The sequence below is a fragment of the Ixodes scapularis genome, unplaced genomic scaffold (assembly GCF_016920785.2).
Source record: "Ixodes scapularis isolate PalLabHiFi unplaced genomic scaffold, ASM1692078v2 PGA_scaffold10__122_contigs__length_95168666, whole genome shotgun sequence".
Lineage (NCBI taxonomy): Eukaryota > Metazoa > Arthropoda > Arachnida > Ixodida > Ixodidae > Ixodes > Ixodes scapularis.
Window position 1 is genome coordinate 88886533 of NW_024609836.1, and position 26893 is coordinate 88913425.

Here is a 26893-nt window from a genome sequence, read left to right on the forward strand (position 1 = left end):
CACATTCCTTGTGACGGAACATAATTTTTTTTTTTAGCCTCGCATTAAAGTTTTTGAAACGATAAAGAAGAATTGTCATGCGGTCCCGGTTTTTAGGGGGCATTATAAAAATTTGTATATTCACTGGTATGCAGCGCGTTGCTGGAGCGCGCGTGCTGCCGGTGAGCTTCCACAACCTTGAATTCACTTTGTAAACTTCCTACTTCTTGGCAAATGATGAGCGGAATCTCGTTCTGGACTTGCACCACGAACGACGCGCTCTAATATAGCGTCGAACGAGCGCCACCTTTGGACAGAAGCAAAGCGTCTAGGTACGAGACAAAAAAAAAAAAAAGGCCTTTCGGAAATATTAAAGTTCGTAACTAGATTATGCTAGACTAAACCAGACTCGCGAAAAGAGAAAAAGGCAGTAACGGTTTGGTTTCACGCATCACCGTCCACATAACCAAGGCAGTAAATCACAGGTACATTTTCATTTGCAAGACGTGTACTTGATATTGATCACCCAAAGCACCTCGTTTTTTTTTGTTTTTGCTATCTTCCTTTTACAATGCTCCATCCACCCCTATTAAAAAGATGATAAACAAATTAGGAACAATACTAAACTATCAAATGTTGTATATTCAACAATCTGCGCGGCGTCAGGGAGCCCAATTTATGGAGATTGGATCCTCATCATACTTTTATACGCTGAGCTCCGCGTTTCTTTCCTCATGGAGGTTCATTATTACAGATTTTGGCCAAGCCGATTTAACGCGACTGAAAAACAAGCGCACATCAAAGCTTAAAAAAAATTTTAAAAATGTACGATTTTTTTATTTTTTTTTATTTTTACAGCTTTGGGGCGGAAGCATTACTGTTTATAACCTTAATTTGCGGAATGCGCCAGGAAACCGTGATTTGCAATTCGGACGTCGCAAGGAAGAAAAAAAAAAAAAAAAAAAAAACTAGAAAGAAATTTACTCGCGCGCTTTGAAACGCAATTTCCGCGAGAAAGAAAAGAACCTAAAAAAAACAAAAAAAACCGGTTGGGAAAATCAATTAAGGGGTATCAAAGGCGGTGGGCTTCCTGATGCAATCTTGCGACGCGGAACCCGAACCAACGTCCGTTTTTTTTTGTTTTTTTTTAGATTAACATAATTATTATTGCGTTGTATTTATACTCAAACCATAATGTCTCATAGTTTACTTTTTTTTGTATATTATATACACTTCCCCTCATATGGAATGAACTGAAAAGATTGCCTCTGAAGTAATAAACTGAAATGAAATGATATATATATATATTGCTGGCGTATACTGTTTTGGTGAGCTCTTCTGCATAGTAGAGGAAGGGGTTGTTTCAATATTTCCCAGGATTTAAAGTCGTATTTAGAGCTTGGTCTCATCCGGTGTGTTGATCACGAGTTTGGCGTGAAGTAATAGTATAATGTGGGGATGGCCAAGTTGATGGCGGTTTATGAGATTTCATTTTCGTTCGTATGGAAGCCTCTTAGTATAAAATGAGTAAACAACAAAAGCATTCGTGGACTTCGCCTCCTAATTTCTTTCATTATTATTATTTTTTGTTGAGCGCGAGATTAAAATCAGCAGGAAGTAATTTACGCAAAGCGTTTTGAATGAAAGTACTCGTGTTCTCTTTTCAAAAGCTGCAATAATACGTAGCTTCCTGCTGAAAGCAGAATTCGCCAAAGTAGTTCGTTACATAGAGCTCTTCAATTTCTGGATGTCTCTAATGTTTTGTCGTTCCTTGGTGCTTTTGTTGTAACGTAACGGGTTCGGTTGACCTGAACTGCTGGGGCCTCCCCCCCCCCCCCCCCTCCCCTCCCCTTACTTGATGCACTAGTAACATATGTAGATAAGGCTTTTAGGAAGCGCGCGCCAGGGAATTAAATTATCTGAAGGCACTCAAATATCAGCATTATAGGCTCTTGCCGGAATACGCTTCCAAAAAATATTTGAGTTCCCTTTTCTGCAAAACACGGAGGCAGGCAATCAACGCCAGCAACCAAAGAACCACCGCGAATCACGGAAAGTGAGCTCACATACCTTTCTATAGAGTGCGTAGTAAAACACAAAGTGCCACTTGAAAGGCACATTTTCAGGCCGGAGAGACGTCGACACACAAAGAGATCGATGAGATGATCTAGAAGACATTCATAATGCTGGCAATACTGTTTAATATAAAAAACAAAGTATTGGGTGGAGGACCGACGCATTCTTCGAGTGTTTGTGTTAGCGCACCGTCATTAAAATCTTTTGCATGTGTCGTACTTTATACATTTGTCGGTCGTTCCTTCGCCAGACATGGAGGGTATTGATCCAATGTTCGATAAAGGCAGGTGCAGTGATGTTAGAGAAAGCAAATAGTCCTATAAAGATTGCAAATCTGGAGAACATCTTCAGAGTTGTTCTCTCGCGACGGTGGAAGACAGCGCCTTTCTCAAGTCCGTATAACCATAGGGAATTTCCGTGCGTCGGGCGTATATCATCGGGAAAATGGTGTGTTGTGCAGAAAACAAAAGCAATCAAAGAAACTGTGCGGCGGTTATCTTTTCTCAACCATTTCTGCTCGTCGTTTTTTGGAACGATTCGGATTCTATACGAATAGGACTGTAGTAATCGTGGTACTTCTGCGTTCTAACTCTCTGAATATTTGACTTGCAGAAACGAATACAGCTCGTTGTATAGGAATGTTCGCTATACAAGAAAAACTCAGCCTGTCTGGTAATACGGCACCTTTAGGCCTTCGCTCTTGAGAGTCAGTTTCGATAGTGATGGAATACGCGCTACATTTAATGGGACCTTGCATCAAAATTAATTGGGGAGCTAGTTGGTTGAAAGCGCTCTGTCCTGTCCCCTCCTTCTCTTCTTAAAGCGCTCTGTCCTGTCCCCTCCTTCTCTTCTCAGTCTTTTGCGCTTTCAAATCCACCATTTAATGGGACTACTTGAATTGATGTATAATCATACACCAATCAAATTCCGCGCCACTTTGAGGCAGACTGAGAGCACTGAGCTCGACGAACGCCTGAAATGGTCACAAAGGATCTCAAATACGATCGCATTGCGTCTTCTTTGGTAGTAGTCACAAAAAAGGCATACTATTTTTAGAATATGTAACTTTTAAAATTGTTCACCTTAACGTTCTGTAGATTAGGTCCAGGATTTTCAGTCTATTGTAAGCTCACTACCAGACAACACGATCTTCCTGCTCACGGAGACCTGGCTCGACGCCAGTGTGCACGACGGTGAGCTTTTGGGCACTGCACATGCCATATACCGCCGAGACAGAGGTGGCAGAGGTGGAGGAGTGCTCGTCGCCGCCCCCACAGGCTTCACAGTCGACCGGAGGCACGACCTTGAGCACCCCGACCTGGAGGCTATCTTCCGCGATCTCTACACGCCACAAGGTATTGTCCTGCTCGGGTGCGTGTACTGCCCCCCCTCCACGCGGGACGCCGCCTATAAGCTACTCGACGCCTCCCTCACCTGTGCATTGCTGAAACCGTACCGTGACGTCCTGATCATTGGTGATTTTAACTCGCATATCGACTGGTGGAGTCACGACGAACCGTTTCCTGGTGATGCTATTGACGATTTTCTCCTGGACACAACTTCTTCAGCTGGGCTTCTGCAAGTCTGCCACAGCCCCACTTACCTGCCTCGGAGCAGTTTCCTCGACTTGGTCTTCACTACGGACATCACAAAGGTCCTCTCCTGTGATGTTTATCCCGGCCTTAGTGGTAGCGACCATATGGCTGTGGAGGTGTCTTTCGCAACCTCCTTGCCCAGAAAGGGCCACTTTGCTCGTACTACTTGGAGATTTCATGAAACCGACCATTCTCACCTTGCTAATCTAGCTCATCTCGCGCCTTGGTGCATGACCACTGCGGGAAGTGACTGTCTCTCAGACTTTGACTTATGGTGTGATTTTGCGAGTGTCATCCAGCGCGAGTCCATTCCTCATTCACTTCGTTCTACCCGGAGGAAGAGGGCTCCCTGGATTACGCACGAGATTATAAAAGCGGCCAGTCAGAAAAGAGCGCTTTTCAAGAAGGCAGCGCGGCTGCAGTGTGCAGAGACACTCCGGGCAGCAAAGGACCTTCAGAGAACGCTGAAAGCTGCCATCCACACTTCTCACATCAGCTATGCTCGCAACGTCGCACTCAAGGCCAGGGAGGACCCAAAGCTGTTCTGGTCGTACATGAGCAGGTTACAGACCAGTAGCAACAAGCCAACCTTCGTGAACAACAACGTCCCTCTCACATCCCCACGGGATATTGCACAGTCATTCGCCCAGCACTTCGCCGGCGTTTTCAACGCTGCTGAGCCCACACCAGACATTGACCGCCTCGTGCAAAACATTGAGGAGAACACGCCATGCCCTAGCCTCCTGATGCCTGACATAACTCTGTCACTCGAGCACCTTCGTGAAGCTTTTCAACAAATTAAGCCCTCGCTCTCACCAGGCCCTGACAACTTCCCACCGGCATTCCTCAGGCTGCTCTGCCCGCGGGTATCCCCATCTTTGTTATCAATATTCCAGTCTTTCCTGGAAACGGCTGCTGTTCCAGACCTCTGGAAGCGGGCCTTAGTGACGCCTATCCACAAAGGGAAAGGCAAGCCTGTGAATGACGTCTCATCGTATCGGCCAGTCTCAGTCACTTCGATCCTGTGCAGAACTTTTGAACGGATGCTAAATCGTACCCTTCTAGATTATCTGTCCGCCAGCAACATACTCTCCTCGTCGCAGCATGGATTTAGGCCAGGAAGAAGTTGCGAAACTGCCCTGGCCACCATCACGCACTACATAAGCGATGCGCTGGACGACCACACTTCCACGGACCTCATCCAACTAGACTATAGCAATGCGTTTGACACGCTGGACCATCACCTTCTTCTCCAGAAGCTCGCAGGGGTTGGTGTACACGGCTCCCTGCTACGTTGGATAGCTCGCTTCCTTATTGGTCGCTCTCACAAGGTGGTGTTCCACGGGTCTTCGTCTGAGGACTTCACCATTTCCTCGGGTGTGCCACAAGGCTCTGTGCTGGGACCCACTCTTTTCTCAGTGTATGTTAATGACATGCCGAAGACAGAGAACACTCTGCTTATCCAATACGCCGACGACACAACCATTTTGTCCCGTTTGAACCACCCTTCTTCTAGCTCCCGCCTTCAAGACCACATCTCCCTGATTGCAGACTGGTCTGCTGCCAACTATCTACGACTAAGCCTCACCAAAAGTGCTGCTATGCGCTTCAGCAAGAAGAAGAGTGTTGACCCCCCTTGCTATTCTTTCTCTGGCACTCCTGTGTCCGTCGCCACACACCTTCAGATTCTGGGGGTGACCCTTGCACCTACTTTGGATTTTACCTTACATATTTCCAACATCGTGGCAAAGGCACGTCGAACCCTCGGGTTCGTCACAAGGGTGTCACGCTCCTGCGGTCCGGAGGCCTTTCGCATCCTCTATACCGCTCTGGTGCTCCCGCGTTTAGAATACTGCGCTTCCATCTGGAGGCCCTACCAAGCCCACCTCTCTCAGCGTCTGGAGGGGGTCCAGCGTCGCGCAACACGTACTCTCCTGTCGCGGACGGACCGGACGCTGGTCACCCCCCAGACCTATGAGGATCGACTGAGGCGCCTCAGCTGGCAGACATTAGACCATCGACGGGTCGTTGCGCGTGTGAGACTGTTGTGCCGCCTCCTGGACGGTTCACTAGAGAACACTTATCTCAACTCGATCCTCCGCATTAGTAAGCGGTCCGGACAACCCGAGCAGTTACGGGCTCGCACAGTTCGCCATAGCCGCACGTTTCTTCCAGCTGCGATCGAGGCCTTCCTCTCGGCGCCCCTGGATGTGCGCTCCCCCTCCCAGAAGACCGGGCGGGATCCGCGCTTCTGTGCCGAGCCTTTTCGCGAGTGCGGAATTGATTGTGTGGGGAAGTTCCGTTCGGGCCGGGATTGCGGGACGCGCGTGGCCCTCGACTGTTGCCGTGATGGGGGGTCCTGTCGCGGGGGGGTGATTGGGATCGGGACCTGGCTCGCCCTCCCAAGGTGTTGGGCCTTTCTCGGTCTCTCCCTCCTGGCAGGGCCCCCCGTCGCGGCGATGGGAGTCGCGCGCGCTTCGCGATTTCGGTTTGGACGCCCTCTGAGGACACTCAAGCCGTGCTAGGGCCTCGTCCCCCTTTTATTTATTTATTTTGTTTTTTTATTAGTATTGTGTTTTTTTGTTTGTTATGTTGAACTTTGTTTTCGTTTCCTGGGGGTTGGGCCAACAGACGCACCAGCGTACGGGCTTCCGCCTTTCTGTTTCGCCTCGCACGCCCCCAGGAAAACACCTGTTTGTGCAAATAAAGATTATTATTATTATTATTATTATTGTTAGCTGCTGAAAATTAAAACACCGGCTAGGGGACAGAAGCGACCGCCATCCATCCCTGCAGCTCTTCTATAACCGCTAATAAACGCGATGGGGCTACCCGGCTAAAACCAGCGTTGAGCAATATCGCGATACCAATGTATCGTAATAGTATTTCAGAAATACTTTTTGGATTTATATTTCTGCATCGCGATGCAACTTTTAAAACTGTATCAGTATTTCAGCATGGGAATGCATTTACCGTGTATTCCTTGGATCGCGATACAATCATTGGTTAATGTATATCGTTACAATTATTGAGCAATCAATGTCCTCTATGTAAGAGCTCAAGCGACTGTTTCTTCTTTTTTTAAATCTGCTTCCAGGGGTAGCGGGAACAGCGAAACAAACCATGGTCTGCTTGAAAACAAAACCTCAAGGTCCTCTTGAGGCTTTGTTCTCAAGCAAACCATGGTATGTTTCCCACATTAAGTCCCTGAGGTTCGCGACCTCCTCCTTATTCTTCAAACATAACATGGAAGGCTTCAACTGGTCGACTTTTTTGTTAGTTCAAAACGTTAAAGGCACTGTGTACATGAGCTTCACCAGCGTACCATCACACTCCCTCTGCCAATTATTTTGATTAGTATAAAAATTGTGCCTTCAAATCATCAGATAAGAAAACGCCAGTTTATTTCAAGGAAATCATGGTGTAAGGCGCAAAAAATGATGGACACAAGAGAGAAAACAGACATACAGTTCTTGTACAGTTTATTTCGAGGCAACGCCTTGAATTGTCTACAGAAAGACGCGTCGGGATCGGACTAGAGCAGGGGTGTCAAACTCGTTTTCGTGGGGGGATCAGATATTTGACTCCGCAAAGGTCGAGGGCCAAGCCAATGTAAGACGAAAAAAAAAAAAAGGGGGGGGGGGGGGTCAAACGATTTTAAAAAGATTTTATGCTTTTTGCAAACTCAATTTCGCCAGTGGCATCTTTAGATTCTTTATATGACTACTTTCAATCCTGACCTGATGTGATAGCAGGAATTAAAAGGACACCGCTCCGACAACCTGCTGACATTTTTAATAGAACAAGAGAGCAAGTGCGCTGTCTTTCCCCAGGAATTAACCAAGCTCAACATGTTTCTAGAAAAACGATCAGTTGATTTCTTTCCTGACGATTTTTATTACAATATTCCGACAAGATATTTGTATTTTAATGGTGATATTTTTTTTAAGGCGGGAATCTTGAGCTCGTAGCTTTTTCTTTTTAAGTTGCCCCACCTGATCGAGAGTTCGCGCAGCCGAGATGCATCCTTCAACATAGAGCTCGTGCTTGCAGCATAGTAGCGGAATAGACTCTTTCCAAAACTCGAAGCGCCTCGTTGCGGCGAAATGTCACGCAGTGCACCCTGGGAACTAGTTGGCCACTCAGTTTCGGTTTCGATTGAGAAGCTTCAGTTCATGCTATCACGCCGTGACCGAATGCGCTGCTTGCGTTTTGAATTATCCGACTTCCCACGAATGTACAATACTATAAGCATTTTCATGCAAAAAGCAAAAAAAAACAAAAAAAACTGGTCATAACAAAATACCCAATACCACGTCCGAGAGGAAAACCCTCTATATACCTATAAGTATAAAGATATAATGAACACTTGCATGCTTCAAAGCTCTCACATTGTGAAGGCGGTCATTGATAGTTTTGACAGGAGCCTGTGTTCGTCGGCACCTGTGGAAGGCATACTCTAGTTGGCTAACGAGACGCTTTGCCCAGATCGGCAACGGCGGACCGACAAGCTATTTGAAAAGCTACTCATGCTCAAATGGGAGTGAGTGCAGCAACACAATGCTGCGTTGAATATTATATTGTATTGATACCATGTAAAAAGTTAAAACGTTGCAAAAGGAAATTGTATTGCTGTTTCATTAATTACCTGCTACCGGTAATATATAAAAAAATGACAGCCGGAATATATACATTTGTAAAAAAAAAAAGCGTATTTCAGTATCTATATATTTCCACATATATTTATTTTATTTTCTGGTGTTTTTTTATTCTTAGGCGATACTTTCGTACAGGTGTATTTCAATATCAGTATTTTAGCTGTTCTGCCATGTATCCCAGTATTTGTATTTAGTGACATATACGTTCCAGAAACTCGAGGCTGCGCAGTTGGTGACGGTCTTTTTAGAAGATGCTTGTTTGTTTCTTTGTTTGTTTCCATGTAAAACGAGGCAGATTAGGGTAATATTATGGTGTCTGAAACGCGTCTTCGCCTGGTGAGTCATTCCACGTTAAACGATCAAGGCCTATATTAAACCCTTACGGATTCGGTCTCAAAACAAAAATGTAAATGTTATTGGTGATGAAAAACTACCTTTCCCAAAATATTCTTCCGTTACTTTTTCTTTTTTTTTTTGACACCTCGCATTACTAAAAAAAAAAAAAAAAAAAAAAAAAAACAGCTTGCACGATAATTTTGTTTAGAAAGATTTGAAACGAGATTGCGGAATAAATATTGTTTTTTAGTATGCCAATGTATTCTTCTAAATTATCCAATAGGTTTCGTCACGCATTTCCGAGAGTTTTAGGGTGCGGATGCGTTAAATCTGTCCTAGAAAGTTTGTATTCATATCTTTTTTTTTTCAGAATTACGCAACCATATAAAGACTTAAAACGTATGTGTCTTAGTAGTAAGGAAAAGAAAGTATATGAATAAAAATATTTTTTTATGAAGATATAATAGTGTTTTTTAAGTAAATGAACTATATTGAAGTATAAAAATATTCAACTAAAAAAATGGCGTGTAAAAGAGGTTTCATCTATAATTATATACTCAACCATTATAGGTAATTCAAAAATCTTACAACAAGAGACAAAGTTAGAACGAAGTACTAAAGTTTAAAAGGCAAAGAAAAAATATTGTATTTGGTTCATTGTCAGTATTGAAAATGTTGCAAAATATTCCATTTTCAAAACGAAAAACCAAAAGGTTCGGTCGAAAAATACATATTTCACGTCTATATGTATTTAGTAACCAGGAAACAGACTGAAGAAGTTGGAAAAAGATTGCCTTTTAATATGATCTTTTTTATATTGTTATCATTAAACAATTGCAAACTGCACAGTTAAAACAAAAGAAGCAAAGAGGTCTTCCGTTTAAAATCACACACCTAATGACTTTATATAGCATAAAATTTGGCAAAAAAAGCAGATTGAAAGATGTATTTTCTTTATATATATATATATGTATATATATATATATATATATACATATATGTATAAAGGGTATTAAAATATTCGGAACAGGAGCAACAAAACGATAGTAAATCTTTAAAATTAGTAATTATAAACAATCATTAAAACTAAATAAATTCATTTGCAGTATTTGCCAGTCTTTGTTACAGTTCTTTAGCACAATCACCCCCGAGCAATCGGAGCGCACAGAAAACTAGCAATGAGGATGTGTTCGGGATTAACACCGCTTCGAGAGCGGGGATCTAGACAGCGCAAGAGTGCCGTGGCGATTCTTTATGAAGTCTTTTATGTCATATTTTAATTATGCTTACGCCCAGGAATTTAACGCAGCGGAAGGATTACCACGGGACGCACCCTCCCGAGGATGTTCACGAGCTCACGATGGCAGGCGCCCTTGGCGCAGCAATGTGATCGACGCGCTCGGCTAGCAAAGTCCGTGCAAACCAAAATAATTGTGTGGCCTCGGCCCTTCACAGACCGTGGCAGCCAAGTGAGTACGCCTGTACCTGCATTAATACCACAAGCAACCGACTTGAATTTGTGAATGAAAAAAGTCTCCTTCAACTCTCTGTCGTGACCAGAGCTAGATCCAGATTCAAGAAGAATGATACGTATTTTTTCAATGCTATGCTCTTTAAGATTCATGTGTTTTGAGAACGGGAGCGTGGGTAAGGACTTGACATGGGACTTGTGATTATTGAAGCGCAGCCGAAATCAAGTAGTGGTTTGTCCTATATAAATATAATCCATGTTACATAGTTTACTGCGTAAAAGATAAATAACGTTACGCGTACCGCAGTTGAGGTTTCCAGTGACTTTGAAAGAAAAGTCAGAGTTCGCGCTGGTGACAAGATTGGTTGTTTCTACATATTCACAAATCTCACACCTGGGTGTCTGGCAAGGTCTATAACCAGAAACGTCAGAAGTCCTATTTTCCAATATACCACGCGTGGTGATACCGGAAAAAGGGTGCGTAGTTTATAGCTTTGCTGCAAAATACTGTGATGTTTCCTGAGGATATTGTTTAGATTTGGAAGGCGGGCTGAATATGGAACCACAAGGTTTGCGTGCTGGTTTTCTGACATTTTGGATTGGGGTTGATTGATAATTTGCTCTCGGTCGAGAGCACGTACTCTTTCAATGGCCTTATCGAGAATTGCTAGCGGATAATTCTGCTTAGATAACACGAGTTTCAGATTGCTGGCGTTGGGTTCGAATTCATCTAAATTAGAGCATATTCTCCGGAATCTGTGAGCTTGAGAAAAGGGAATACTTGTTTTGCGATGTTTAGGGTGGGAGCTCTTGAAGTGCAGGTACTGTTGACGGTCCGTCGGCTTCTGAAGAGTTTTGTTGAAAGAGCATTCCCGATGATCTCGACTGTCAAATCAAGAAAAGCAATGCTCGTTTTTAAATAACTCTGCCAAAACATAATACTGGGGTGGAGACCGCTGAAGTACTGAATAAAGTCAACGAGTGCTGACGCCCCGTGTGCCATGCATACCATAAAGATATCATCGGTGTAGCGCTTATAAAACAGAGGTTGCAGAGAGCGACTAGACAAGAAGCGGGACTCTGAATCGGCCATAAAAAAGATTTGCATAGTTAGGGGCCATTTTTGTGCCCATTGCAGTTCCCCGAGTCTGTAGAAAGTGTCTTCCTTCAAATTCGAAGTTGTGATTTTCTAAAACTAACCTGATAAGTGTTGCGAGGACGTCGTCGTTGACACGAATTGTTGGAGGGTCATTGCTATACACCTTGATTACTGCTTCAATGCCATCCTGGTGATGGATGTTTGTATATAGGGACGCAACAAACCATGGTGACCAGGATTGCGTCGGTGGGAATTACAAGTTCTGCTATTTCTCGGAGAAAGTGATTTGTGTCCTTTATGTATGATGGCATCGTAGGAGGAAGGATCATTATAAGGAAATTTACAAAGCTAGAAATTCTCTGTCACCGTGTCTATTCCGGATACAATTGGTCGTTCTGGATTTCCTTGTTTGTGAATTTTAGTTAATGTATAAAAGCGAGCGGCCAGCCTTTGGGTAGGCCGGCTTCATTGATTTATGCATATCCTCCGAAACGTCTTCATTATCAAACATTAAGTCCAAAGTTTCTGTTATTAGTTTAGCGAATTTGTTTGTCGGATCTTCTTGAAGTTCTTTGTAAAACTGTTGGTTAATTAGCTGTCGGAATCCTTCATCTAGATAGTCTTGCTTATTCATAAGAACTATGGCTCCTCCTTTGTCAGCAGGTTTAATAATAACATAATCTCTTGAGCGGATCACGCACAGGAGTGAAATTGTGATGTAGACATTTTCGTTGTTGACAGCTTCTGATTAGATCACGCTGTACCGTTTCGATGTACAAATCGGGGTACTTGTCGCGTTGCTCTTTTGGAGTCCATGACTTATCCGAAGTATTAGGAATGCGCTCTCTGGTGTCTTGCGGATGATCGTGGAAATACTCTCTGAGTCTCAAATTTCTAGCGCAGTTATCGAGGTCCTTATATATTTGGAATTCATTGTATTCTCCTGACGTGGGGCAGAGGCTGAGGCCTCTGGAACACAATGAGAGTTCTGTGGCGGATAGAATAACACTGGACAAGTTTATAATATTCAGCGATTGGATGCTCATTCCTCCGGTAGATGAGCGCTCAGTCGGTGCAACTTGTGTGCATCGTTGTGGTTGGTTCGAGGTAGTGAATTGTGGACGGCGTTGAATGATAGTATGGTCACCTGAGATATGAATCCTGTCCTTCCTGCGAGTGACAGTGGTAGAGGGAGCAGCCGATAATCCTACCACTGTCGAGTGCCAACTTTTCATTTTTTGTTACGTTAATTTCATTCAGTCTTATTCGCTCGTATTCAGGCGCGTTTTTTTCGGTGTGAGATAATAATTTGCTGGACTTGTAACTAAACTCTGTGACGGCTAGGTCACCGGCGCGTCGTTCACCATGTTTGACAATAACATTAACTAAATCAAGAGATGCTGTTTTTAAGACGTTATTCCACTCATTCGTTTCTCCTTCGTTAAGAGTATTCATGGATGGAGTCGAATGTAAGCTTATACCCGTGCCACACGGGCAACTCGAATGCCATTTACAACGAATGACATTAGAGCGGACGGCCAATCAGCGCGCGACACTCCGGGCGTAGCACGTTCCACGCGCGACAGATTGTGAGATGTCGCCGATCACACAAATGTCATTCGTTGTAAATGGCATTCGAGTTACCCGTGTGGCACGGGTATAAGTCCCCTAGGCGCGGTGTCTCAATTAAGATAGCTACGTAGTGTTTGAGCATGAAGGTGAAATCGTATTCTCTTACCTATAATTTTACGTGGCTCCATAAAACACTTCGAATGACGTTGCTGAGGGGTGATAGTACCTGTTGTCCCAGTGAGTCAAAACGAACTCCGCAGATTGTAGCGGTGACGGGGCGTCGGGTCAATTGTCGGACCAGATGAGACTCCTGACTTTGGCTGGGATGAAGATGGTAGCAGGCTGGCAAATCCTTCCGAAGATAGGGTAATGCTTGGACCCGAAGGAGCCCGCGAAGTGAAAGGAAGAGGGTTCTGCGCTGGAGCACTTACGGGCTCAGACTCGATTACCCTGGCCGATGTCCGGGGAACAGGCTCCGGGATACTTGGAGCCGGATCGTCGGGGCTCCTTCGCGCTGCCGAGGCACTCGTAGATGTAGATTCGGGTAATATGCATTCTGCCTGCAGAGCGTCAGGGCTTCTTCGAAGAGTTGTAGCACTCACGGCCGCAGACACAAGGTCAGCGGGCTGTGCCTGAAGAACGCCAGGGCTTGGTTTCGTTGCTGGGGAAGAAACTCCGCAACTTTCGTTTCACGTCCAACCGGCCCGTTGAACCTTCTCACCGTGTGTGTGTATATATATATATATATATATATATATATATATACTTTTGGTCTATGTTTTTTGTTTTTGTTTTGTTTTGTGTACGCGCATTGTGGCATACGTAAGTAAGCGATGCTATGGAAAGCTAGAAAGCAGACGACACCAGTTGTAGCATTACTTAGCGAATGAGAAGAGTAGGACGTTTCCTTCGAACACCCAACCTCCATCGGGCGCTCCATGCCTTCCGCCGTGCTTTGTCTGCGCGCGTGTTAGAGGACCGCACGCGTCTCTGCCGTGCATTGTCTGTATGCGACTCCGAAGCGTTCTCGAAGGCAGAAAACTTGCGCCGGAGGCGGAACAACTGGACCTCCTTCCTGCCGTTCTCACCTTCTCAATGACTATACAGTCAGACATATACAACGAAGACGGTGATAGAAGGTGGGAGTGCTGCCGTCTGCGTCTTCACAGGAACAATCTCACTTTCAATTTCTGTTCATGAGGCTTTCAGGGAGCCTTCGCTCATCCGTGGAACCGAATACTGATCTTGCCCAAGAGTCGAGAGCTATGTTTTAGGCTATTTTCGTAGTACTTTTGTACCTTTAATAAGCGGAATGAAGGAGCCAACATTCAGAAGTATAAGGCCTCTAGTTGCCTTTTTCCTTTAGATGCCGACCCACCTTATGGCTTTGTATAAACGTTTTGACGTTTATACAATGCCATAATGCCCTCGATCCTGCATGATAGCGGTCTGTGATGCCCTCAGAATACCAGGAATCGGATAGAAAGATAAGATTGGGTATGCGGAGCGCAAGTTTGTCTGCTTCACGCACAGGGACTGCGGTGACGTCAGAACGCCGAGTTCTGGTCGGCTCCGATCGGAAGGACAGTGGGTAGACCTCGAGGCAGCTAGCATTGAGGCCTACCCACTATCCTTCCGATCGGAGCCAATCAAAGCTCGGTGTTTGGACGTCACCGCAACCGCAACAAGCGGACAGACTTGAGTTCCACATAGACATGAATCTCTGTTTGCCCCCTCGGCCTGCTTTCTTTTTTTCATTGGCTAAACAGATTAAAACAACACCCGTGATAAGTGTACGGGAGTGCATTTTGGTGCAATATATATACCCGGTATGGGAACTTGATTGCCGGATAGGTTAAATAATAATCAAGGCCCACATTTGCCGAACAAAATAAGTTTCCGGTTCGTTCAACGTTATCTCCTCCGAGCTAGTCTATACAACATTCTAATGCTTATCACCAAGATACAAAAAAAAACCGAAAAAAACCTGAGTCACTGGGTTGTGGACGCGTCAGATATTCCGCAGAAGAGAGATATGGCGTTCAATACCACACACTGAAGTTTGAGGAGAATCACCGTAAAGCGACCGACGCACCCGCCGAGGCGTCACCGCGTACTTGCATCTCACAAGCGAGTCGGCGGTCCCCTGGCGATGACGTCATAGGCAGGCCTTGTCCACCTTCTGGTGCTCTGGGCCCAGCACACAAGGACGACAGCGCCCAGAAGGCAGTTATTGGGGAGTTTTCGTAGATGGTTTTCGCCGTCCCGCAACGCTCTCCGCAACCCGCTACGATACCCGGAACACTCCAGTCAAGGCTATCGGCGCGCAGGCGCAGTAGCGGCTTCTTCGTTGCGGAGGGCTGTGCGGAGAGGGGAACGCGGTGTACGAAAACTCCCCAATGGGATAGATCGTATACACGTGTACCGGCCGATACAGGACCGCGAAAGGCTCGCTTTAGCAATGTGGACAAAAGAAAGCCTGCAAGTTTTGCTGTGATATCAGTTGGAATATCCTGCTCACACAAAAACGCGTCCCTTTTCTTTTTTTAGAGTAATTTTTAGTTTGAGGAGCATTATGAAGTCAGCGCCGGGTCAGATCTGTAAGTTAAGGAGGCTGTTCAATCTAAACTACACCATGTTAAAGCGAGATAATGAAAGCGCTTTCTTTTTTTTTTTTTTTTTTTCGAATAAATTAACTGTGCATCGCAGAAATCTGAAACTCGGCGAGAATTTTGACGCTAGCGGTGGTCAGAGACTGCTAAAGATAGGGATCATTATACGGTACCTGAAACAAAAGATTCGAGGAAAAAAACAAATTTTTCCCATGAGCCGACGTTCGGCTAAGCCTTAATATTCACCGAACTAAGCAATGGCATTGCAGACGCGTGTAACATTTATTTTGGCAAAAAAAGAAAATTGCCTAGAAAGAAAACCATACTGTATTTCTTGTTAACAAGTTTTTTAGTTTTTTTTCTGGAATGAAAGTTACATGCAACCAAAAGGGCTTTTTTTTGTTTTTTTTTGTTTGATGAATATTAGGCTTAGGTATTTTGTAATCTGGGTGACGTCATGTGCTCAAACATTCGGATACTCTCACCACCGCTAGCGTCGCTGCGACGTATACACTTTTTTTATGCCGACCGAGACACCGCGTTTGTTTTATTTTCTCTATCTAACCCGGTATATACTTTTATTTTGATGAGACGTCATTTTGCAAAAAACGCCGAATGTAAACTCCTAGAGACGATGTCAGGAACCCGGTAAAGGACGTCGCACAAGGAGTAGTCTCTTCTGACTACAATAGATGCTAAGCATACCAGAAAACACAAAAACACATTCGAGCGGGATCAGCAACTTGGGAACTATTGTCACTGAAAACTTAAGAAACGTCCGGACATAGTGAGTCCCCAGCAATCTTATCACCGTTTTGCGACCAATTACTCTGGGTGCTAGCTTGCGCCACCTACAGCCCACACTGAAATCTTTGCGCTCACCCACACTGAAAGGACAGCTTTGCCAGGCCAGGAATTAAAATCGACGTACCTTGCACATCCTGGAATATGTACTAAAAGAAAATGAAAAAGAAAGAGAGAAAGAGAAGGAGAAAGAGAGAGATTGAAATAAGCTCTGCCCAGCGAACGAACTTCGCGCCTTCGGCCAACTCTTTAAAACTCTTTTCATAGGCAACAATACTTCTCGAGATGAAGTTGTAGAAGAACGCAGTCTCCCAGTGCGGCGGCGGTTTCTTTGAGCGAAAATTCGGGCGCGCGGGCTTTGTCGTAAAAAGAGTGAAAGTTGTGCTCGAATGTAAAATAAGAAAGGAACAAAGGGAAAAGAAAGTTGACAGTAAGCCTGAGTCAAAGAGGAATAGGAAAGTGGGTAAGATTTATGATATTCCTTTTGTTCGTGACAGGCGACCGCCGTCACAGCTTTATATATATATATATATATTAGTTTATTTGACTTCCTTTTGTCTGTTAGATTATGCCAGTCTGCAGAAACTTCACTAAATTTTTAGAGTATATATATATATATATTTGTGTATAAGAAGTCCCACGTTTTGTGCAGCGGTCTTCTCTCGGCGGTAATATTATAATTTTCGCCCGACGATTTTTATCTACAACGGCAGCAGCAAGAACCATATAAAAAAGCAAGATCTTGCTCGACCCGTCACAATGAAACCGTGTTTTCTGACAATGTGCGCCAACAACTTTGTAAGTTTTCTGTGTTTTTATTTCTTCTTTATTTTTGTTTTGTTTTTTTATTCGTATTTCGAAAAATGCATTATTTTATTGCTTCGGGCTGTCTTTCGCCTAGTTTTCATGAATGGTCGCTTTTCAGCGCTACCGAATCTATTTCGAAATTACCAAACGCGTGAAAAATCAACGGTGTACAGGCCGTTTTTTTTGTCTGTTTTTTTCCTTCTTGGGACGAAGTAAGAAGGCTAATGGAGTATGAGCGAACCCATTTTGCTTTTCACTGTCGTCCTGATTGAAGATACGTCTTTTTATTTGTTCGTCCCAAACGCAAGAATGTGGTTGGCAGGTGGCGCCTCCTGTGGGATAATAAAACAGACGTGTACACGTTACTCAAATAAAGTAACTAAATACCGTTACTCTTTACTCACTCATACAGTAACAAAGTACCTTACTCGTTACTTCAAAAGGAACGCGTTGCATCAGCTTGAAAGTAACGCGTTATTTTCTCGTTAGTCCGAATCGGTCGCTTCTGCGAAGCACTCACCGCTTCGAATGTTTGGTCGATGTAAACAATTCTCTGCTTTTTAACGCGCTCATCCAGTGACAATTGTGGCTTTACTGAGATACCTTGTGCCACAGCCTCCTCTATACTGACAAAGCCTGGCAGATCGCCACGAGAAGCGGCCACCGAAATGGAAAAGGTGGAGCGGCAGACAACGGGTGAGAGGAGAGCCACGTGTCTGGCGCCCCGCTGCGGCGAGATGCCGAAACACACTTCTCCAGAGTAAACAAGTGTGTTTCGGGTCCTTGCCGCTGCAAAAGTTGTGCGCTGACGTTCAGGTTCCCCGAGAAAGGGCTCTTTGATGATCTGTGTGTGTTACCAGGTCCTCGCGCTCTAAATCTGCGATCGGGCACTCCATGGATCCGTCGTCGAACCGCCAGGCTTTGTGAGTATAGAGGAGGCTATGGCCTTGCCTGAGCTGCGCGCGCGTGTTCGAGATTCACGGGACGCCAAAGCTTTATCGAAGGTAAGAAGCGATCGCACAGGAGGCAGGAGAGCTGAGGCTCCTCCCTACCCTTCTGATTCTACGGGTGACAATAAACTAAAGAGAAAGGGAGAGAGAGTGAGAGAGCAAAATAAATATAGATGAGATATTGGCAGTCTTAGAAACATAGAATAAAGACATGTTCTTGACTCCTTGAAATGGCTGCTGATAAAGTCTTCCTAACAACCTTCCGTCGTGTATTCCATGCATTATAGGACTTTGGAGACGAAGGTCGCTAGTAATATATCGTATGGAGGGATGGACGGATGCTAATGGCTGTACCCTTTATAACGGGCGGTAACTTGCGCCACCTAGCCTACAAGCCCAAAAGCATGATACATAATCTCACCCTTCTAAGCCAGCGTGCTCCCCCTCTGCATTTTCATATCACCAGACGGTGTCGGATATCGTCAGGAGGACCTCTTGTGGATCGGGCAACATTGAGGCGTTAGTGCCTCAATGTTGCTGAGCCCCACCCTAAGTGGGGCCAACTCTGTCCTTCGACAGCGTAGCCGCCATCTTGCTTACCGTTCATCCGTAGTCGTTCGTGAGTTGTTTACGCGGCGATGGAGTATCACCACTTGCGAATCAACGCGGAATAAGTTTAAGAGAGCACATGACGTCAGGCATTCCGTCAGGTACGCGTTTGTTTAACGGGCGCAGCTTCCAGCGATATTGCGCGTTAGCATTGTGCAGGTGACTGTATTCGCGACGCTCCGTCCGTCCAGGTTGCAGACAATTGTCAGCAAACTGGATTTTATGTTTCCAAGAAGAAATCCAGTTAGATTTTCGGTTCCATCATCAAGTTTCTGCGAACTGGATTTTAGGTTTCCAGCAAGAAATGCAGTTAGATTTTCTGTTCCATAATCCAGTTTATACTGCTGTTTTTTTCGGTAAACCTGTCATGTTAGTCGTACAAAAAGAAATTGTCAGCAATTTTTTTTTATTTTTAAAGTTTATATGATGGAGGTAGTGCCATTATAGGACTTTGGATTTCCAATTCTCCTGCTAAATGTAGCCGGGAAACTATATCGGTGTACGGTTTACATGACACGAATTTCCCCGCCAAATTTAGGAAAGAAACTGAACTGGTGTATATAGGTCACGTGACATCACTTTTCCCGCCAAAGTTAGCGGGGAAACTGAATGGGTGTATAGGTCACGTGACACCAATTTTCTCACCGAATTGAGCAGGGAAACTGAATAGGTGTATAGGTTACGTGACATCAATTTTCTCACCGAATTGAGCAGGGAAACTGAATAGGTGTATAGGTCAGGCAACCAGGTAGGGGGGGGGGGGGGGGGGGGGCGGCTTAGAGTGATAAACTGGCAGCTGAAAGTGACCCCCACCCGGCCACCGCCATGTTGGACATTTTTGACCACTAGACACGTGACCTTAGAGTTTTACGTCTAGATTTTAATGAAGTTCCGAGCACAAATAATTGCTTATTGGTCTTTAATAACAGTTCCGACGAGATAAGTTATGTTTCGTTTGTTTTAAGTCCAAAATGTGCTTGTACGACAAAAGCTCGTGCAGCTTCGCAATGCCTCTTTTAGATGCCGTCAGTAGCGGTGCTGTATTTTACTGTATTGAAGTTTTTTTATCGGAACTAGACACTCATCTCTGGGGCTAACAGTATTAAAAAAAAATAGTTTATCATGTTTCTTTACACCGATCGCAATACAAATCTCGGTTCAGTTTTGCGTAAAAACCTCAGTATTTGCTATGGTCAGATGTCTAGTAGTCGAAACTGTACAACATGGCGACAGCCAGGGGTGTGACACTTTTGCCTGGTGAACGGGATACCAGTTTATTGCTCTAAGCCCCTCTACTATGGTGCCTGGATCTCCTCTTCGACTGGTGTGTTTAGCGTCCTATCCCGCCCATACATCAAAAGTGGTCCCAATGTGGCAACAAATTACGCGAGTGTCATGCTGTTGCCTGTCGCGATCCTGGCGGTTGGTCGTAGAAATTCTGGCGAAAAGCACGAGCGAACGCGAGTGTCGCTTTCGTCACCACGTCCCTTCAGGCGTCCCAACTTGCGGCTGCTCCAACTTCCGTGAACTGTCACAGTGGAAAGCGACCTGCAGCAGAACAGGCGTCTGCCACTTATACCACAACTGTTGGGGCGCCGCCAGGGTCGCAACAGGCGACAGCATGACGCTTCTATGACGTCATCAGGCGGAGATCGAGGGACCACTTTTTTGAACCCGGTAAACACACCAGTCGGAGACGCGTTCCAGGCACCATACCTCTACCTCGTTGACGTAACGTGACATATTTTTTCCGCCAAATTTAGCGGTGAAACTGAATATAAGATATAGACTGTCAACAGTGCTGGCTCAAGGATATAAAAAGAGCTCGCTGACCATACACGGCAGTCAGTGTCGCTCAACTGACAGATGCCGCGTCTTCTGTCTCATTCCTAAAGATGGTGTCAGAAGTGGGGATAGAATGCTGGTCTTGCATCCCCGTCACGGAACACTGGTCCCTGCTGAGCTGAATCTACTCGAAGCAAGGGAAGCCTCCCGCCGCCAGAACGCCAAGTGCTCTCGGCGAATGCTGCTGTGAACTGGAAAAAAACATTCCGCCAGCGCATCGAATTTTTTTTTCAAGACCGCGCCTACCTTTAGGCCCCGAACCATGGTGCAGAAAGCAGCCGTGCTTCTACATGTTGCAGGCCAGGAGCCTATCGACATTTTTAATGCGTTCCACCTTTCGGCAGGAGAGCAAAAGGACTACGACGCCATTGTACTTAAGTTCGAAGACTTCTGCACCCCAAATCGGAATGAAACGTGCCAGCGCTATGTTTTCAGCTCACGGCGACAGCAAAATGACGATCCCTTCCAGTCATTTTTGCGAGACGTACAACTGAAGGCACAAGCCGAGGATTTCGGTGAGCTCAAAGCCTCCAGAGTCGAGATCAGCTGGTTTGCGAAACGGCGGACGAAAAATTGAGAATGCGACTTCTGTGCGAGATTGACCTCACGCTTTATAGAGCCATGGAATACTCCAAAATGGCAGAACTGACAGCACTTCAAACCCAACTGTGGGGAAAGAATGAAGTGAAAGTCAACGACATACAGAAACGCGTCCAAGAGAGCAATGCAATTCTGCGACCAAAGAAGAGCAGCGTTGTAGCTACTGCAACCAAAGTCACGAGCCGAGAAACCGCCCAGCCTGTGGAAAGACGTGTGGATCTTGCCGGAAAAAGAACCACTTTGCTGCATGTTGCCGTCTGAAGACAAAACTTCAAGAGGTAAGCACCAAAATGGACCCACGCCCTTGCAAGACACTGCTTACAAACGCAGTAGGAGTAATCCAACACTTAAAAACATTCACCGCTGAAAAATCGAGGAAAAGAAGAGCCTGTGATGGTTCTTCGTTCGTTGAGAAGAAAGAAAAGACGACTTTGTGGGGACTGCACGCGTGAGAACGCTTCGATCCCGTGTCTCGTGTCCATTCAGTGTCGGCATCATAAGACCTCAAGAGAGGCGTGATTAACGAATTTACTTCGCTATTCAAAGGACTCGGGTGTACTAGACAAGCTTACACCCTGTCCCTCAAGGAAAAATCACGGCCAGTGGCTCTGCTGCCAAGAAGGGTGCCACACTCCTTGCGAGCTCCTTTACACAAGGAGTTGGATCGCACGAAATCTGAGAGCATCATAACCAAGATAGAGGAACACTCAGATTAAGTCCTCTTGTAATAGTAAGAAAGAAGGACGGGCGCCTCTGGTAGTGCATGAACCCAGAGCACCTGAATCAAAGCTTGAGGCGCTAGCATTATGAACTACCCCCTCGGCAACAAAGTGAGGCCGAACGTGCCGGTGCTAACTTACTAAGGAAATGAGATGCTAACTCCGGATTTCACCAAATCCCGTTGGATGGCGCGACTTCTAAGGTCTGCACGTTCAGCCCACCGTTTGGCAGATACAGGTTTTTTTAGGGCTATCGTTTGGGATTTCTTCCGCCCGGAAGTGTTTCTGAGAGCCATGAGACGAATTTTCGGTGACCTTGAAGGGACGCGTGTCCACATTGATGATGTGATCATTTGGGACTCTTCATAAAAAGAGCGTGACTTGCGCCTACGTGCAGCCCTACGAGCAGCACAAGCAACTGGTTTACACTCAACTTTGTAAAATGTGTTTTTGGGGTTGAAAGCGTACGGTTCCTTGGAGACCCGATAAGCAAGGAAGGCATAAAACCAGATGAAAGCTTAATCAATTGTATCGCAGACTTGTGAGGACCTGACCAGTGTTGTACGGAACGGCGTTCCTGGAACGCGTTCCTTTAAGAAGGAACGAAGGAACGCCGCTGTTCCATTTTTCATCGGTGCAACTGGAGCGGGAACTCGTTGCATTTTTACGGGAACGGAAAAAGGAACCGCGTTCCTTTTTTTCGTCCAATGGGGTAATTTGTATTTTATTTCTAAGAGGAAAAGTATAAAAACCATACCTTTACAAAGAGCAGGGTCTTGTTAAATTTTTGGCTACTTAGGGTTTATTTTGTGTAGTCCTCGCTTGGTAACAGTCGGGCGCAGGAGAGATAGTAAAGATTTATTATTTTCGCAGTGCCCGAGAGTGCGGTACTAAACGCAAAACGCTTAGTCGAAGGAAAAGACACAGAAAGAGGGACGCTTCAAACTTAGCCACTTTCTTTTCTTCCACGAATACTCATACACACAGAAATCTAAAGCCGACTACGGCCGTCAGTGAACTTCCACAAACAGACCTACAGTTACAAAAAGTCAAATTGGACGTTTGAGTGATTTATACAGCGTAAGGTTGGTCTGCCGGTAGGGGCGACACTGGTTTACACTGTAGATGAGCAATTTAGCCAGTGGAGTACAACCGCTAGCCTGGGGTCTTTAACGTGCACCACGCAATAGAGATACACGACCGCACGCCGGTACGATGCTCATCCAGATCGAAACGGGGAGGGGTGAGGCTGGAGCCCAGGATCCCTGGGTTCGGCAGCGCGAGCTTTCGCTCCACGCGCGTCGAGCTGGGTGTGCGCTTCAGCCCACTCGGCCACCGATCCCCCCACCTACAGTTACAACAAAAGGACAGGTTACCTGACATCGAAAGCACCCCTGTATCCCGAATATTGGTCACTTAAATGATACAAAAAATAAATCTTTACTTCTCCCCTTGTTCCCAACCTTCAAACAGAACAACGAAAGTACACACCACGGAGAAGGACTTGTATTTTTCAAGACTGACCTTCAAAAGCCGTACCATCCTCTTGACTTGCTCGTCTTGCGGACGCCAACATCGAGAAGCAACCATTGTTAAGTTCGAACAAGGTACTTTGTTAGATTGAAACGTCTGAGGTTGTTGTAGAAAGCTCGTGCAATGTGGGGTAAGAGTACATTTGGCTCCTCTGAATCGCCCATCCCAAACAGGAATACGGTAAAACGCTGAGATTTTAAAGGCGAATATATCGACAAAAAGACCCCTGCTGTCGTGGGTTTTTTTTCTTCTGTTGCCCTGCCATCACTGCATTCAAATTCGTATGTTGGCATTTAATAGGATAGATAAAAAAAAAAACTTTGCTTGATCTAACTAATTATGGAAATCAGAAAAATTCGAATGTAACGTATATGTAACGATACTTTCCATTTTTTTTAACTGTAACGGGAACGCGTTCCAAAAATCGGAAGGAACGAGGAACGAGCTTTCGTTCCTTTTTTTGAGGAACGTGTACAACACTGGTACCGACGTGCAATCAAGAGCTACGACGGATATTAGGAGCTGCGAACTACTTTGGGGAGGGTTTGCCTAATTTGTCAGATAAGACACAAGCTCCGCACAGTCTGCAGGTATAGCTTGACAGCGTTTTTGAGTTGACCAGCGCCCACGACGAAGAGCGGCAAAACCTGCGAAACTTGCTCACGAATGCCCCTGTGCTAGCTATCTTCGACCCATCAAAGAAAACTAAAATATCCGCAGATGCATCAACCTCTACAGTTTGGAGCTTCACGGCAAATATTTGCGCCTTGTTGCTTATGCATCGCGCGCACTGACAAACAGCGAAACTCGGTACGCCCAGAGAGAAAAATAGACATTTGGAATTACCTTCGGTTGCGAACGTTTCCGCGAGTTCATCAGAGGCTACCAAGTGGTTGTAGAAACAGATCACCAGTCGCTGCGAGCAATATCCCAAAAGGACCTACGTGCTATACCTCCAAGATAACAGAGTTTTTCTGCGACTATGGCAATTCAACATCGTTCTGCAGTTTGTACCTGGAAAAGAGGTGCCTCTTACCCATGCACTTCAAAGATATTGACCTCCAGCGAATGCACCCGAATGTCTGAACTCGAGGATGTGGCCATTCATCTTGCGAGCGTCCTCAGCAACCTTGTCAAGGACGCATGGGTGTCCAACATAGCAACAGCAACAGCACAAGACGACGAACTACGGCAAGTACTTGACGCTCTAGATAACAATGGCGGCGTCACTGGAGGTCTGGCCCCATTTGAGCGCCATTGTCATGCGTTAACGGAATATGAATGCGTGTATCCAGAGTGATTGTACCGAGATCGATGAGGAAGGACATGTTTCAATGGCTGCATGAAGGACACCTGGGTGTGAATAAGGGCAAAGCCCGAGCACGGCTTTTGATGTAGTGGCCAGGCGTGAGCACCAATATTTTTTATAAGATTAGCAAATGCTGAGAGTGTCAAAATTTTGCAAATCGTCAAACTGCCGAACCTCTTTTACGGAAAAAAGTACTACGTTAGCCGTGGGCACGTATTGATATGGACCTTTGCGAGCATGCAGGAAAGACGTATATGGTTGTTTACGACGGATACTTCAACGATCCAGAAGTAGATTACATGTCTCAGACTACGAGCCGACAAGTGATCGAAAAACTGGCAATGATGTTTGCACGTCATGGTATTCCGCTCGAAGTTTGTGCCGATGGAGGACCCCAATTTGTATTGAGAGACTTAAAAAATGGGGGGGGGGGGGGGGGGGGGGGTAGCTAAATGCGACTTTGTTCACGTCATTTCCAGCCCAAGATCCGGGGGCCTTACTTCTGGGGGGGGGGGGGGGGGGGGGGGGGGGGGGGGAGGTGTTAAATCACAGGACTGCACCGTCGGAGGATGATTCTGCTCCTTGTGAGTTGATAATGGGTTGGAGGTTTCTGGAACGACTGCCGCACTTCGGTGTACTTCCAGCTCCTGTGGTGTCAGACCTTCAGGACGGCTAATCATCTACGGACTGCAAGATGGGAGCACCGTGAAAATCCCTGACGACCATGGCTGGGTACAAAGGCACAGGTCGAGGGATATGTAGCCCCGTTCATAGCAAATTCGCATAGAAGACGGAAGATCCCCTCGAAGAAACTGACCGCATCTCCTAAAGACCTCAGAAGAATTTCAAGCTTTGCGCAAAGAGAGTGAGGCAAATTACAGGGGTGAGCAGCAGTACATGTTACTCGCAACGCCGTCGTTCGCCCAAGTGGCCCCAACGGCATCACAGAGCACCGACAAAACTTCAACTGATTTGGATGCTACACGTGAGGAAGTTCAAGATGGAGCTGAAGTCCCTCTGCCTTGCCTTCGCCGAAGCACGAGGGTTAACCGACAACCGGCCCGAGTAGGCTACGGCGTATATTTTAAGCAGACTGTTTCGAGTGTTCCGTATTGTTCCTTGTTGTTTGACTTTTTTGTATTTATGGGTGTGTTTGTGTTACCAACTTTTGTCTTACTTCGCAAGGAAAGGAAGATGCATCAAATACAGGCTGGCAACAGTACTGGCCCAAGGGTATAAAAAGAGCTCGCTGACCACATACGGCAGCCAGTCTCGTGCAAGCGCCGGATGCCATGTCTTCTGTCTCATTTCTAACCATGCAGGTCATGTGACGTCAATTTTTCCTCTAAATTTAGCGGGGGAAACTTAACTGGTCTGTAAGTCCCGTCACGTCACGTCAGGGAATATCAAATTTCCCGCGAAATTTGGCTTGCAAACTGAATTCGCGTATAGGTAAAGTGAAATCGATTTCCCCGCTAAATTTAGCGGGAAATTCAGGTACAGACAGACGGACGGACAAAATTTCGGGATTCGGGGTAGCGTCAAAAAGCAGTTCATGCTCTGAAACTGTCCGCAGACATGTTCGAAGCAAGAAAGCTTCTGCAATGCTAAGCAGACTTCTAAGATGCTTGAGTCGTTTCCGCAGATACTTGTCTCATTATGACTGCAGCGAACGGCGCGCCTTGTGCATGGCATACGAGTAATCTGACTGAGGTCTTTAGGAATAGCCGAACAGTCGAAGCACGATTTTCGCAGACCGTTTTCCCACCTCCGCTATACGCTCTCCGGTACGAAAACGCCATTACTGGGCATGCGCGGCGCTAGCCTTGCCTGCGGAGTCTCGCATCTCGCAGCGGGTTGCGGAGGGCGTTGAGGGACAGCGGAAACCATTGTGGGGGACGGCGAGGTCCTACCGCGTTAGTTAAAGGGAGGGCGTGCAAAGAGACGACGAACGACGTGTCTGCCTGTGATCGCGGCTTCAGAGCATTCTCTTGCACGAGCCCTCTGAGGCGCGTGCGTGTATTGCGCCTCGAGCCATCTCTTTTATTTTGATGTGAAAGATGGATCGGTGGGTGCGTTGCACCCTGCACCATCTACGAAAACTCCCTTATGATCGGAATCCAGAGCGTAACGCGGTGAAGTATGCATTAAGAAAATGCTCGGCTGCAGTTGCTTGGCCAATACCGCAAGCCTCGATCTCATAGTCTCACACGCACACATACATCCAAAAAGCGGATCAAGAAAGTAAATTCCTGCCGTCCATTTGAGGCTTACGCATCGTGCCGATACAAAGTGCCCGCTCGTATATATGCGCGAGAG

General features: G+C 45.8%; 1 protein-coding gene across 1 annotated transcript; it reads left to right on the plus strand.

The window, feature by feature from the left end:
* Positions 1–2307: 2307 nt before the first annotated feature.
* Positions 2308–5231, plus strand: LOC120849673. Its single transcript, XM_042288624.1, has 4 exons — positions 2308–2352; positions 3158–4619; positions 4716–4918; positions 5202–5231. The coding sequence occupies exons 1-4, from the start codon at positions 2308–2310 to the stop codon at positions 5229–5231; spliced, it is 1740 nt and encodes a 579-aa protein (XP_042144558.1).
* The last annotated feature ends 21662 nt before the right edge of the window (positions 5232–26893 follow it).